The sequence below is a fragment of the Oncorhynchus clarkii genome, chromosome 4, assembly GCF_045791955.1.
Source record: "Oncorhynchus clarkii lewisi isolate Uvic-CL-2024 chromosome 4, UVic_Ocla_1.0, whole genome shotgun sequence".
Classification (NCBI taxonomy): Eukaryota; Metazoa; Chordata; class Actinopteri; order Salmoniformes; family Salmonidae; genus Oncorhynchus; species Oncorhynchus clarkii.
In genome coordinates, this window is record NC_092150.1 from 28,543,781 (window position 1) to 28,558,201 (window position 14,421).

The window sequence follows — 14,421 nt, forward strand, 5'->3', positions numbered from 1 at the left end:
CATCACTACTACTCCTCACTGTGTTCTTGTCCCTAGTGGCTCTGGTCTTCAGTTACAGTTCAGTAGGTTTTGAAAAATGTATGTGCTTCTGAGTGGTGCTCCATCAGTCCTGATATTTTGGGTCTACCCTGAACTCTCTTCCTCTCTCGCCCTCTACAGGGTGTACCCCAGCTGCCCTGTGCCAAGGCCCTGTACAACTACGATGGCAAGGAACCTGGGGACCTCAAGTTCAGTAAGGGTGACGTCATCATCCTGCGACGTCAGGTGGATGAGAATTGGTACCACGGGGAGATTGGCGGAGTCCACGGTTTCTTCCCCACCAACTTTGTCCAGATCATCAAGCCACTGCCGCAGCCCCCGCCACAGTGCAAGGCCCTCTATGACTTTGAGCTCAAAGACAAGGAGGCAGACAAGGATTGCCTGCCCTTTACTAAGGTGAGTTATAGACAACTTTACTAGTGTTGCACGGTATACCTGTATCACGGTACCAAAGCGTAATAATACTTATGATACCAACATTTTAGAATACTGTAGTACCGTTTTCATATAATACTACCAACTTTTTCGGCCCTACCAATCTAAAGAAACCCACTGGCGCCTGTTGTAAAATGTTTCTAAGTTTAAGTTCAGTTGAATCAGCAACTAGTCTCTTGTATGCACCGGTCCAATGTCCAGTTCACTTTCATGCGCATATCACATGTGGCAGATGTGATCAGCCAGCCACATCCCCTACCAGCCCTCATCCACCTGCTTCTCTCAGCATCCCCTACCAGCCCTCATCCACCTGCTTCTCTCAGCATCCCCTACCAGTCCTCACCCACCTGCTTCTCTCAGCATCCTATACCAGTCCTCACCCACCTGCTTCCCTCAGCATCCCCTACCAGCCCTCACCCACCTGCTTCTCTCCGTCTGCCCTCCCTGCACATCTATTCCTCCATCAGTTTGGTAAATATAATATAGCCTTGATGGAGACCCTGATCAGTCTTCTGTTACATTCGATACATTGGAGCAGAGCACAGAGCGAGCAAAGTTGATACATTGTATATCATTTCATCCCTGATATAACAAGAACACAGGCCAGTCTGAGTATAGGCTTTGCAAGTTCGCTGCCATGCAGCAGTGCCAGTGAAGGAAACAGCTCTGCAACAGCATGGTTAACGACATTGAAAATGTAAAATGGTATGAAAGAAATGTTGACTCGTATAACCGGAGCTAACCTTTTTTTTTATATCATTTCACAAACCATGTCGCCAGATGTTTTTAAACCAATCCCGGACAGCTAATTATTGGTTTGATAACACACAATTTTCAGTCATGTTACCTAGCTAGCTAACAACCTGGTAACCTCACAGTAGATGTAGGCTAATTTGATTTGACAAAGGAAGAAAGGAAAAGGGTCTGCTACTCACAAGATGTTTATTCAAAGGTAGGATTCATATAGGCCTAACTATATCAAAAATCTATCTTTTTCTGGTGCACCTTACATTATGTTTGGTGCCTAACATTTTTTAAAGTTGGGAGTCGTGTGTGTTTGAGTGTGCTTATGAGTGATGTGTGTGTGTGCTTATGAGTGGTGTGTGTGTGTGCTTATGAGAGCGAGTGTGTGTGTGTGAACTGAAGAGTAGGTTTCATGCTGTGTTTTCTCCTTAGTGACACAATGACATGCAGATCGTTATGCATGTATATTCCTTCCTCCAATTCCGCCAGCGAATCACAGGTAGACCTTTGCAAATATGAGAAATTACCCATTCTATGTTATACATTGAACAGTGTGACATTAAATTCAGTATGTGTTGTATTGAGTAGGAGTGTGAACATCAGTCACAGATTGGTTGTGTAGCACATGAGCATAACACCCCCCCCCCCCCCCCCCCCCCACACACACACACACTACTTGGTATCGTGATACTTGGCCTGGTATCGTTTGTAAAATGTGGGTATCGTGACGACACTAGACTTTACAGATGTACCACATAGGACATAGTAACAAGAGTTTTAATTACAACCTATACTGTTTTTTTTCCTACGCTGTCATTTTCCTGTTTTTGGAGCATCTAACAGCTCAGCAACTGTTGATTGTAAAAGCTCTGTGGCTTAACCCTGACCACACTCTGAGTGCGTTCGTGGCGGTCTTTGTGGACGTGTCCTGCTGAGCTTATGCAATACATTTTCCCTCCTAGTGTAGAGGACCAGTTATCCACGCTCACACTGCACCTGCGCTACAATTGCTAAGCGGGTTGGAACAAATTATTTTCCAATCGTTTCCATTTTTTTTTTCATTCCACTGTTCTAATCAGAAAAATAAAGTTCTGAACCGGTTCAAAACCCCCAAAAAGTACCGGTTTATATTGTTCCTTTTTAAACCTCAAATGCATAGGGCGTGAGATACAACTTAAATTTTTCAGGTGGAGAGAGGGTGGAAGCAGGAGTCTTGACTTGAAGCGCTGGGCATCTTATGACACGTGTTATCTGAATTAGATTACATTATAGGATCCTTAACTAGCATTGAAACAGTTAAATTCTTCTCTAATTAAAAATGTCTCTCCCTAATGTCTGAATCACAGTTATAACATTGTCAGCATTCTACAGTAACCTATGCAGTGGCAGGTAGCCTACACATGCACTGACAGGCAGACACTGGAACATGTTTCTGAGTGACAGAGTGAGGGTTTTGCATAGACGCTAAAAACTGTCACATGAGTAGAGCTTTGATGCGATTTTTGTGGGACTGGAAAAAAATGGCCAGAGTGTAAAAGAACGGCATTAACCGGTTCCCATGTGTTTAAAATAACGGTTCTGTTTCAGAACAGTATAAATGTAAAATAATTGTTATTTTAACATATCCCTGAACCGGTTTCAACCCCTGTTGCTAAATTACTTCATTCCTGGATCTATTCAAATATAGCCAATGGGTCATTACTTTCTATATTTGACTTTTATAAGCTGTCTGCTGTTTTTTATGTCTTATGAGCAAAATCTGTAACAAAGGAAAGTGCTTGGCTTGTTCCTTTCTAAACAGGATCCAGTTTATTGCTCTTATAATGCAGTCTAGCCTTAATGTGGGCACTTCCTTTTAGTTTTTAATAAAACATGGTCTCTCTCTCTCTCTCTTCATAAAGGATCTAACACTCTGCTGGTTAGCAGCATCTTTAATGACAGTCTGCCCGGTAACAAACTCTGTATATTTTCTCTTCTAGGATGATATTCTGACTGTGATTCGCCGAGTGGATGAAAACTGGGCAGAGGGAATGCTGGGGGATAAAATAGGAATCTTCCCCATATCATATGTCGAGGTAAGCGAAATGTTCCTCCAGGTGTTAACCGGAGCGTCCCTGATATGTCCAGGGGACCATTTTACCTCAGGAAGAGGTTGGAAAATGCTGAGTGTGTTAGTGCTATCATTTTTGCTTTATTAGACATCTTGCAAAATGTGCACATTAGTGCTCTCTCTGCTCTCCCCTGTTGCTTCGCCCCTGAAAACGGTCAAAATATATTTCACCAAAGTACTAAACATGCCAGTAGATTTACTGCTGATTGGGCATCCTGAGGTAATTCACAGTCCTACTAAAGCCTCACTGATCACTGCTGTTTTAGTAGAGAACTGTCTGCTGGGATGATGAACCTTACCTGTGTAATAGACCTGAAACATAACTGGAGAATGTAGAAGTAACATGCAGAAGTAACCAGTGGCACTATGAGAACCTTTTAGAACATCATTTGTCTCTTAATGGAGGAGCATGGTAGAGAGAAACACAGGAGTGGGCGGAGACATGTCACAAAAGGAAGCACAATTTGAGGAAGGCAAGACCTTTTTCTGTGTGAATGCTTTTGTGAAGGTAATCTTTGACTCTGACGTCGAAATTGACATTCTTAGAAGCAGCGGAGGAGAAAAAGGCCCTATTTATGTGACAGATTTTTAGGTTTGTCTAATATCCCGACGGGGGCGTCTTTGAAGGGAATGGATGCGAAACCATTCGTGCATATACAATTGGCTGTGTTTTCACAGCAAGAGACATACTATGTTTTCCTCCAAGGAAGACATTTTTCACTCGTGTCTCACACAGGTTACACAAATATCCAAATGATGAGCACTGTACATTCAGCATATGTCACACAAGAAAATATGAACAATTCTGGCACTGTCATAGAGGACAAACTCAAATCTAGGTCTTGCATAACCACACTTTATTATGGATGGGGAGTTCTGTCTGTGCAGTGATTCTATACCCGTTCTATATTTGGCTGTATATACTTGGCTGTACATCTGATCTAGTGCTACGTGTGTACACGGGACCACTTGGTGAACCCAGCTTAGCACTGCCTCTCCTCAGGATTGGTGTGAAAATTCTCCGCTTTGATGTTCTAAGTAGAGGAAGAGCAGCTCGGGGCTATCTGTGTCGTGGAGTGCTCCCTCGTCCTCCCTGTGATTAGCTAAACCCTTTTTAGTGTTCCTCCTTTGATTCCTGCCTCACACGAAAGAGGCCGTGAAGGCCTGCAGTCTCCTCCGCTCGCTGGCTGCCTGAAAACCCTCCACTCCCCCTGAGCCCAAGGTCCTCTCTCAACCCCCTGGCACTGGCTGCATTCTCAGCACACTGCTTTCTCCAATCAGATAACGGCAAAGGCTGGTTTTCACTACGGCTAGTTTCATTATGAGGAGTGACAGCTTTCATTATCATATTAACATCTCCCTTTCTCTCCTATCTACCCCTCCACATCCTGCTCTCCATGTTCTCCCTTCACCTTTTTCCTCCTTCCCTTCCCTATATCATCCTGTTCCCTCTCTCTTTCTGTAGTTTAACTCTGCGGCCCGCCAGCTGATTGAGTTAGACAAGCCTGGGGACTCCAGTGGGGACTCTGGCGAGGGGGCCTCATCGGGCCCCCAGAGTAACGGGGGCCCCCACCGGCCCGGGGAGAAGAAGAACAGTAAGAAGCGCCACTCGTTCACCTCCCTCACCATGTCCCACAAGCCCTGTCTGGCCCCGCCCCCCCAGAGACACTCCATGGAGATCAGTGGGCCGGTCCTCATCAGCTCCTCCAACCCCACGGCAGCCGCACGCATCAGCGAGATCAGCGGAGGACTGTCCTGCAGCGCACCCTCACAGGTGAGATAGGAGGGAGAGGGAGCTACTGCGTTCCCTCTTGTCCAGTGTCTTTGTACTGTTTGGTTAGGGGCCTTGTATTCAACGAGGAAGCCACTAAATCGAGAGAACCTTATGTCTGAAGTACTCTTGTATGATATGATGAATGGAATTAATTTACCCAGAACCTAAAGTCTATTGTACCTAGTAATGAATTCCTCCACAATTTACTGTAGAATTTTGTTCTGAAGAACCCCCTTAAAAACCAGAATTGTAAAAACCGTCATGTTGGCCAGCAAAACAGCTCATCTGTCTATGGGTGGGTGTCTGTACTATGGACTAGTGTATAATCACTGCCATTGATTTTGTGGGATAGGTGATGGACTTGTCACTCTGTCACCAGATCTGTCATAACCCTCAGTGTGTGTCCTGCTTCCTGTCCATGTCGGCTCCACACTGTCCATCTGGGCTTGTTAATCAGGCGTAATGAGTGAGGAACCGAGGGAAACTATGTGCACTAAAGACGCTCACGCAACAAACAAGAAGCAGATTCCACACTCTTGTTTTCATCAGATGTTTTTGTTCCCCGATAAAGATTCCCACTCTCCTTATGTCAGCAATTACCCACACTCCCCTCCCTCTCTCCCCACGTCATGCAGAACAGGCCAAGGCTTCGTCCAAGCGTTTGAAATTACGGCTGCGTGACTCCACTCGCCCGCAAAAAAGACTCCAGCTTAGCCCCCGAGGTTTCCACAGCAACCTCGGAATGGCAACCACTCACAGCTGCTCCGTGGTTGTCAGGCTCTGTAGCGAGAGAGAGAGAGAGAGAGAGGGTGGGGTGGCTGGGCGCTTGACAGACACAGGCAGGCAGGCAGACAGTTTAGCAGGCAGACAGGCACGCAGACTATAAGATTGACAGACAGATGATTAGTTAGCGTGTCAGGCAGGCTGAAGCGTTTTGTGACTGACGGGGGGCTGTGAGAACCTTCAGTAGGTTGCTTAGTTTTTTTTCTTCCATTTTCTCTCCAGTGGAGAACAGCGTAGAGGAGCATTGAGACGACAGCTGCCTCACCCCAGCCTGCTTGGTATACAGAGTAGGGACTTCTATACTGACATTGCCAATGAGCATACACTCTTCACATGACGGTTAAATGTTGACTTAATTCCATTAGTATTATTTTGGTTTGAATGACACTATATATACAAAAGTTTGTGGACATCCCTCCAAAGAGTGAATTTGGCTATTTCAGCCACACCTGTTGCTGTCAGGTGTATAAATCTGAGCACACAGCCATGCAATCTCCATAGACACACATTGGCAGTAGAATGGCCTTACTGAAGAGCTGTGACAACGTAGCACAAGGATGCCGCCTTTCCAACAAATCAGTTCGTCAAATGTCTGCCCTGGTCAACTGTAAGTGTTATTGGGAAGTGGAAACATCTAGGGGTAACAACGGCTCAGCCGTGAAGTGATAAGGCACACAAACTCACAGAACCGGAACGGCGAGTGCTGTAGCGTGTAAAAATCGGCTGTCCTCGGTTGCAATACTAACTACCAAGTTCCAAACTGTCTCTGGAAGCAACGTCAGCGCAATAACTGTTCGTCGGGAGCGTCATGAAATACGTTTCCATGGCCGAGCAGCCGCACACAAGCCTAAGATCACCATGCGCAATGCCAAGCGTCGGCTGGAGTGGTGTAAAGCTTGGACTGGAGAAGTATGTTTTCTGGAGTGATGAAATACGTTTTCTGGAGTGATGAATCACGCTTCACCATCTTGCAGTCTGACAGACAAATCTGGGTTTGTTGGGATGCCAGGAAAATGCTAATTGCCCCAATGTATAGTGCCAACTAAAGTTTTGGTGAAGGAATAATGATCTGGGGCTGTTTTTCATGGTCCGGGCTAGGCCTCGTAGTTCCAGTGAAGGGAAATCTTAACGCTACAGCATACAATGACATTCTAGATGATTCTGTGCTCCAACTTTGTGGCAACAGCCCCGTGCACAAAGCGAGGTCCATACAGAAATGGTTTGTCGAGATTGGTGTGGAAGAACTTGACTGGCCTACACAGAGCCCTGACCTCAACCCCATTGAACATCTTTGGGATGAATTGGAATGCCGACTGCGCGCCTGGCCTAATCGCCCAACATCAGTGCCCTACCGCACTAATGCTTGTGGCTTCTTGAAAGCCTTCCCAGTAGAGTGGAGGCTGTTATAGCAGCAAAGGAGGGACCAACTCCATTCTTTTTTTATGAGATGTTCGATGAACAGGTGTCCACATACTTTTGGTCATGTAGTGTATCTTAAAAAATTTGACTTTTCTTTACGTATTAAACCAACATGGCTTTATAGTCTGTCGTTTGACAGCATTCAGTGGTCTCCCTCGTAGTCCCCGGCTTTTTCTGACTGTTGCAGCAGTCAGAAATTGAGCATTTATTTTGGAGGGGGTGATTCTCTTCTTGGTTATATTTTGAGTAGGAGAATAGAATGTACTATTTGAGTGTCTTCTCGCTGTCTCACCCCCTTGGGCATTGGGCTGCAACACATTTCAGACACACTAACATGCTTTACCCACAGCTTCTCCTGGGAAACAGCAGCCTCACAAATCCTTTCTCCAACTGCTTGCATTCCTCAGTGTGTGTGTGTGTGTGTGCTGACCGTTTCTCCAGAAACTGTCTTGAGTATTTTTGTGCATCCATATACCTTTTCATTTTGGGATGATCCAGCTCTCATTAAAGCCTTGGCCACACAGGGAGGGGAGAATGATGTATTTTAAACTCTTCAGACTTTATCTGCCCTCATTATGAACGAGACACACACTTTATTATAAAACCTCCGTTCCCACCTGGGAGGTGAGCCTGCTCTTTGAAACAGGCGCTGTACGACTCACAATGGTTTGATTTATACATTAATGGGCTTAATAAAAACACATAAAGATGGAGAGAGACCCCAGGTGGAATCTGTGACTCGGCCTCTCTTCTCTCGCTCCTTCAAAGTAGACTGAAAAACAACAATGGGAAGCAGTTGTTGCCCGGGGGGCCAGAGGGAGGGAGTGTATGGAAATGAACACGCCCTCTGTCCACTGCTTTTATTTCAGAGGGAATGGACTTGAAGAGACTGTTGACTAAAGGAGCCTGTAGTGTATGAAAACAGAACTGCTACCCTTTAAATGTGTTGTAAATCGGAAACACTGTTACGTTGTAACTGATGTGCTGTACACATACACACTCACATATATGTGGCTCATACACATATAGCTAAATGCTCAACACAGATATAGCCTAGTACAGTACTGCAAGTGTGGGTACTGCAGCCCCTCACGATGAGACGGTTTCTGTGGCCGTCTTGCCTCATTGCACCTTCCCCTGCTACACAGTTGATTTGAGTTTGAGGTGGGTCCTCGGTAATGATTTACCTTTCGGCTGCTCTGCTCTGTCTGGGGCAGTCATGCAGGGCTTGCGGGGAGTAAAGGGTACAAGGAGACATTGTGTGTCCAACAGTATTGCCCTGTGAGTCAGTGTCATGCAACGTGTGAGTCAGTGTCGCGCAATGCGTGAATCACTGTGGTTCACTCTCTCTCAGCAAGGGGCCTCAGCAGTTATCCGTCTTCACCCGGCCAATGGAAACTTGTTCTTGACAGTCATATGACCTCACCCAGCCAAGCGTGTCATCAGGACACCAGCACAGCTTGACTTAGCCAATTGGCTCCACCGCTGCTGTGAAGGCGACATTTCATTTCAATGTGACATTTTAAGGCCATGTGTGACATGTTTTAGAGACTGGGTAGGTTACTTTCTAAATGTAATCTGTTAGTTACGAGTTACCTGTCAAATTGTTATCAGTAATGTAACTTTTGGATTACCCAAACTCAGTCGTGTAAATTGATGACTTTCCCTATAAGAGGTATTAGAAGAAGACAAAAGGGATCCATCAAATGCATTTGGTGTGTCATCATAGTGGTCTCTGACTTAGTAGTAGTTAGACTCGCTCAGGTGGAAAAAAAACTTGAACCTGCGCCTTTTTTCAATGCTGAATTGAACGTCATTGAGAAAACAGAAATGTGTCAATATATTATTTTGTGAACATCTTTTCTGAATTGAAAAGTAATCCAATAAGGAATCATCTAGTTTTTCAAAAGTATCTCTAATCTGATTACAATATTTGTGCTGGTAATGTAACTGGGTACTGTTTTTTTGTAATCCGATTGCATGTAATCAGTTACTCCCCAACCCTGTTTAGAGATTAAATAACTAGTCTGTCAAATCAAACATAAGTCTTCTGCCCATGTGAGACTGGATGCGAGGAGACAGACTAGCACAAATGGAGGGTTGCAACTATCGTTGAAATACCATAGTTGTTCTAGCACACAGTCTTGTGCTCTGTGTGTAATGCTATTATATTGTAGGAGTAGTGGTGGTATTGAGGAAGTTGTCTGACTTTGTCCATCCTCAACAGGTACACATCTGCACAGCTGGACTCATAGTGACCCCTCCCCCCAGCAGTCCTGTTACTACGGCAACTGTCTTCACGTTTCCCCCGGAGACGAGCTACACATCCATCCCTGTGGTAGGTGGAGTTCTCTCTTCAACTGAAACTACACTACGGGGCCTCTAATACTGGCTTTAAAAGATTTTTAATTGGCCCATGGCACTTCACTTACATCAGGTTCCTCTTAAAACGGAACCTGCATACAGTAGCGTATGGGCGTCTGCTGCCATGGCTGTGCTGTGTTCAGCGGAGTGTGGGGAAGGGTGTGTGGCTGTGTTGCTATGTGGTACTGCTGAGAATGTATACATAAAGGTTGAGCTCTCCGCTTCAATGGAGAACTCTACATGATGTTTCTGTACAGATGATTTCTCTGGCCTGCAGGCAATCTAATTATCTCCGCTCTAGCGTCGGCAGCGCGCACACACGCATGTAGGCCCTTCTGAGTGCTGTGCCACTCCCTCCCCCCTCCCCCATTGCTCCATAGTAGTTATGTAGTTATGTCTGTCTGCTCCTCAGGCCTGTTAATGTCAAGTTGAGACACATTTATCTTGTTCCTTGTTTATTTCTCTGCAGATACAGTGCCGTCAAAGTATTCATACCCCTTGACTTATTCCACATTTTGTTCAGCCTGAAATCCATTTTTGTTTCTGTTTCACCTATCTACACGCAGTACCCCATAATGACAGTGAAAACATGTTTTTAGAAATGTTTGAAAATTTATTGAAAATGAAATATCTCATTTCCATAAGGATTCACACATGAGTCAATGCTTTATCACCTTTGGTGGCGATTGCAGCTTTGAGTCATCTTGGGTATTTCTGTTTCAGCTTTGAGTCATCTTGGGTATTTCTGTTTCAGCTTTGAGTCATCTTGGGTATTTCTGTTTCAGCTTTGAGTCATCTTGGGTATTTCTGTTTCAGCTTTGAGTCATCTTGGGTATTTCTGTTTCAGCTTTGAGTCATCTTGGGTATTTCTGTTTCAGCTTTGCACATCTGGATTTGGGGATTTTCTTTCTTGCAGATTTTCTCAAGCTCTGTTAAATTAGATGGGAAGTGGCTGTGAACCGCAATATTCAAGTCTTTCCACAGATTCTCAATGGGATTCAAGTCTGGGCTTTGGCTTTGCAACTCAAGGACTTTCACATTCTTGTTCTGAAGCCATTCCAGCATTGCTTTGGCTGTATGCTTGGGGTCATTGTCCTGTCGGAACATAAATCTTCACCCCCAGTCTGTTTGCACTGTGAAGCAGGTTCTCATCAAGAATTTGCCTGTATATGGCTCCATTCATTGTTCCCTCTATCCTTACCAGTCTCCCAGTCCCAGTTGCTGAAAAGAATCCCCATGGCATGATGCTGCCACCACCATGCTTCACGGTAGTGGTGGTGTTAGACGGGTGATGAGCTGTGTCTGGCTTTCTCCAGACATAGCGCTTTGCATTCAGGCCAAATATCTTTAAAAAATTATCATCGGAAGACAGAATCTTTCACGTGCCTTTTTTGCAAACTCCAGGCGTGCTGTAATGTGCCTTTTTCTCGGGAGTGGCTTCCGTCTGGCCACTCCCATAAAGCCCAGATTGGTGTAGTGCTGTAGAGACTGTTGTCCTTCTGGCAAGTTTTCCCATCTCAGCCAAGGAACTCTGTAGTTATGTCAGTGGCCATTGGGTTCTTGGTCACCTCCTTGGAAAAGGTCCTTCTTGCCCGGTTGCTCAGTTTGGTTTTGACGTCTGGGTAGTTACATATTTTTATCATTTCCCAGTGATGGAAACCACGGTGCGCTTGGAAACTTTCAACACTCTAGAAATTGTTAAACCCTTCCCCAGATGTAAGCCTCATCACAATTCTATCTCAGAGATCTACAGACTTCATGGTGTGGTGTCTGCTCTGACATGCACTGTCAACTGTGGGACCTTGTAGACCGGTGTGTTTCTTTCTAAATCATGTCCAAACTGAATTGGCCACAGGTGGAATCCAATCAAATTGTAACGACATCTCAAGGGTGATCAAAGGAAATTGGATGCACCTGAGCTCAATTTGGAGTGTCATAGCAAAGGGGTCTGAATAATTATGTAAATTAGATGGTTCTGTGTTTCATTTGAAATAAATTAGCTAAAATGTCTAAACGGGTTTTCATTTTTGTCATTATGGGATATTGTGTGTAGATGGGTGAGAAAATCCATTAGGAATTCAGGCTTGTAACAAGAAAATGGGTATAACTACTTTCTGATGTCACTGTACATGGATAGTTACATGTTTAAAAGAAACCCACCTCTTTCTCAGTACACCAATGTGTCTGTGTATGATTGTGTAATAGTTGTTTAGGTCTGGTTTCTGTCCCGTTAGAGGCAGAACAAGGAGTAGAGCCCAGTGGAATCCGCTCACTGCGGGCCTGCGGGCTGAACTATATAATGTTTAAAGAAATGTTTTTACTTTCATATGGTCCTCATTAAACACAGCAATGGATTCACCAGGCCCCAGTGTCATTTCTATAGCAACAAACAAGCAAACAAGCATGCTGGAGATTCCTTCCCAGATCTCAGGGGAAGTTGGGGACAAGACCAAACCTCTGTGTCAAGCGATACTCTCCCTCATTGAACAGAGTAAATGATATCCTTCTTTCACTGACCAGTTTCTCTCATTATGTAACACCTAGTCAGTCATTGGTTAAAAGGCCAGGGGTGGGCCTCCCGAGTGGCGCAGTGATCTAAGGCACTGCATCGCAGTGTTAGAGGCGTCACTACAGACTCTGGTACGATCCCAGGCTTTGTCACAACCGGCTGTGATCGGGAGACCCATAGGGCAGCGCACAATTGTCCCAGCGTCATCCGGGTTAGCGGAGGGTTTGGCCGGGGGTGCTTTACTTGGCTCATCGCGCTCTAGCGACTCCTTGTGGCGGGCCAGGCGCCTGCAGGCTGACCTCTGTTGTCAGTTGAACGGTGTTTCCTCTGACACATTGGTGCGGCTGGCTTCCAGGTTAAGCGGGGGGGGTGTTAAGAAGCGCAGTTTGGCGGGTCATGTTTCAGAGGACTCAAGACCCCCCCAAGAGCTATAACAGTAATGTAACACTGTCATGTTGCGCTAAAGGCAGTGAATTGTTTATTTGTGGTTCTGGTCTTTCTTTCGGCTCCAAACAAAGATGTTTTCGTATGTGAGAGATTTGATTCAAGCTCACTGTAAACTGTTCTAATATGCTGTCTAATCTCTTTCAGACTGTCGTTGTTGATGTTTGTTGTTTTTCATTGACAGGATGCTCGCCCTCCTCCCCCGCCGCCTCCACCACAATCCTCAGCGGTGGGAGCAGCCTCCTCGTTGGCTGCCAGTCAGAGACCCTCCCCCAGCACTAGCGAACAGAGTGGGCGGCAAAGACCCACAGTGTGAGTACACACACACAGATGCATGTAACACTCTTCCACGTATAAAGTACAAGCACGCTAATCCCGAGAGAACATGCAGTGAAACAGCAGGTTCCACACATGGCTAGGGCATGGGTCCTTCTGGGTGGGTTCTGGGAGTTCTCCAAGCCTCTGAATGACCCCTAAGCTGTCAGTGTGGAGCACCAGAGGTTGACCCAGAGCTCTGTTGACGGATGAAAGGGCAACACCTGTGGGGGACAGTCTCCTGGGTCCTATAAGAGACCCTGTCTGTCACCTTTGACCCCTGGCCCCTCACATCATTACTCTTCTGAGACTCCAGACACCTGATTGGAATTAAATACGGCCCACCTCCCCAAAGCGTGTGTGTGTGTCTACATTTTTCTTCATTTCCCCTCCCCTGACACCAGTGAAAGTGTCTGCTGTCTTTTAGCAGTGGTTCTTTAAAGCCTCTGAGGCTCCTGGAGACATGCCTTTCCCACTCCCTTTACAGCACCTCCGTGTTGCCCTGACCCACATAGCTGTGTCATTCAGAACGTAACCATAGCATTCCTCTACAGTAGTATAGTGCAGTTTCTCTTAATGTACTGTAGGAAGACCAGTCCAGAAGGGACTGTCCGCCTCTGTCTTCCAGTAAGGGTTTCAGAGAGAGAGAGAGGAGATGTTGACGAACATTCTTTAGACTGTTGTAGGGGGGTAAATTTAGCTCATGTGACAGACTAAATGTTCGAAACACACCACGTCTTTGACTCATTTCCTCCTGAGGGTAATTGGACAGTCCCTGTGTGTGTGTCCATATATGTGTTTGATGTTCCCCGTCTCTCTCGCCTCCCTCTCCAGCTACGTGGCCCTGTTTCCCTACACCCCCCGTAAGGAGGATGAGTTGGAGCTGAGGAAGGGAGAGATGTTCCTGGTGCTGGAGCGCTGTCAAGATGGATGGTTTAAAGGCACTTCCATGCACACTGGCAAGATAGGAGTGTTTCCTGGCAATTACATGAGCCCCGTCAGCAGGTCTGACGCAGACATTACACACATGTACACACTGATTATCTCTGTATATGCAGCGTTCCTAAGGCTCCCCTGCCCTAACCCTTCCTCCCTGTCCTCTGTTTGTCCCATTAGGACGGTGTCCGGCAGCACCCAACCCAAAGCGCCCCTTGCTCTGTGCACCCAGGCTGGGCGAGGGGTCACCATCGTCAGCCCCTCCTCCACTCCAATGGGGGCCATTGTTCCAGGGCCTGACTTCAACAAGGCCCTCCCCATCTGCCCGGGCCCCGCCCTCTCCAGCCCTTTACCCCCGGGCATGGTGACTGCTGCTCACGTGACAACGGGACAGGCCAAGGTGCTCATGCACATGACGTCCCAGATGACTGTTAACCAGGCACGCAATGCTGTCAGGACAGGTAGGGTCCCCTGGGGGAAGAGGAAGGGTGCAAGCATACATTCTATGTAGCCAGTGTAGGATACTGTATGTGATTGTGAATTTATGAT

General features: G+C 46.1%; 1 protein-coding gene across 1 annotated transcript in view; it reads left to right on the forward strand.

The window, feature by feature from the left end:
• The window catches only part of LOC139406684 (E3 ubiquitin-protein ligase SH3RF1-like), a 51,582-nt gene that overhangs the window by 30,037 nt on the left and 7,124 nt on the right, over nucleotides 1-14,421 (forward strand). Inside the window, exons 3-9 of the mRNA XM_071149560.1 lie at nucleotides 160-435; nucleotides 3,198-3,293; nucleotides 4,794-5,102; nucleotides 9,532-9,642; nucleotides 12,806-12,933; nucleotides 13,771-13,941; nucleotides 14,053-14,333. Of these exons, the coding sequence (XP_071005661.1) occupies nucleotides 160-435; nucleotides 3,198-3,293; nucleotides 4,794-5,102; nucleotides 9,532-9,642; nucleotides 12,806-12,933; nucleotides 13,771-13,941; nucleotides 14,053-14,333 (1,372 nt within the window). The remainder of the gene's footprint in view (nucleotides 1-159; nucleotides 436-3,197; nucleotides 3,294-4,793; nucleotides 5,103-9,531; nucleotides 9,643-12,805; nucleotides 12,934-13,770; nucleotides 13,942-14,052; nucleotides 14,334-14,421) is intronic.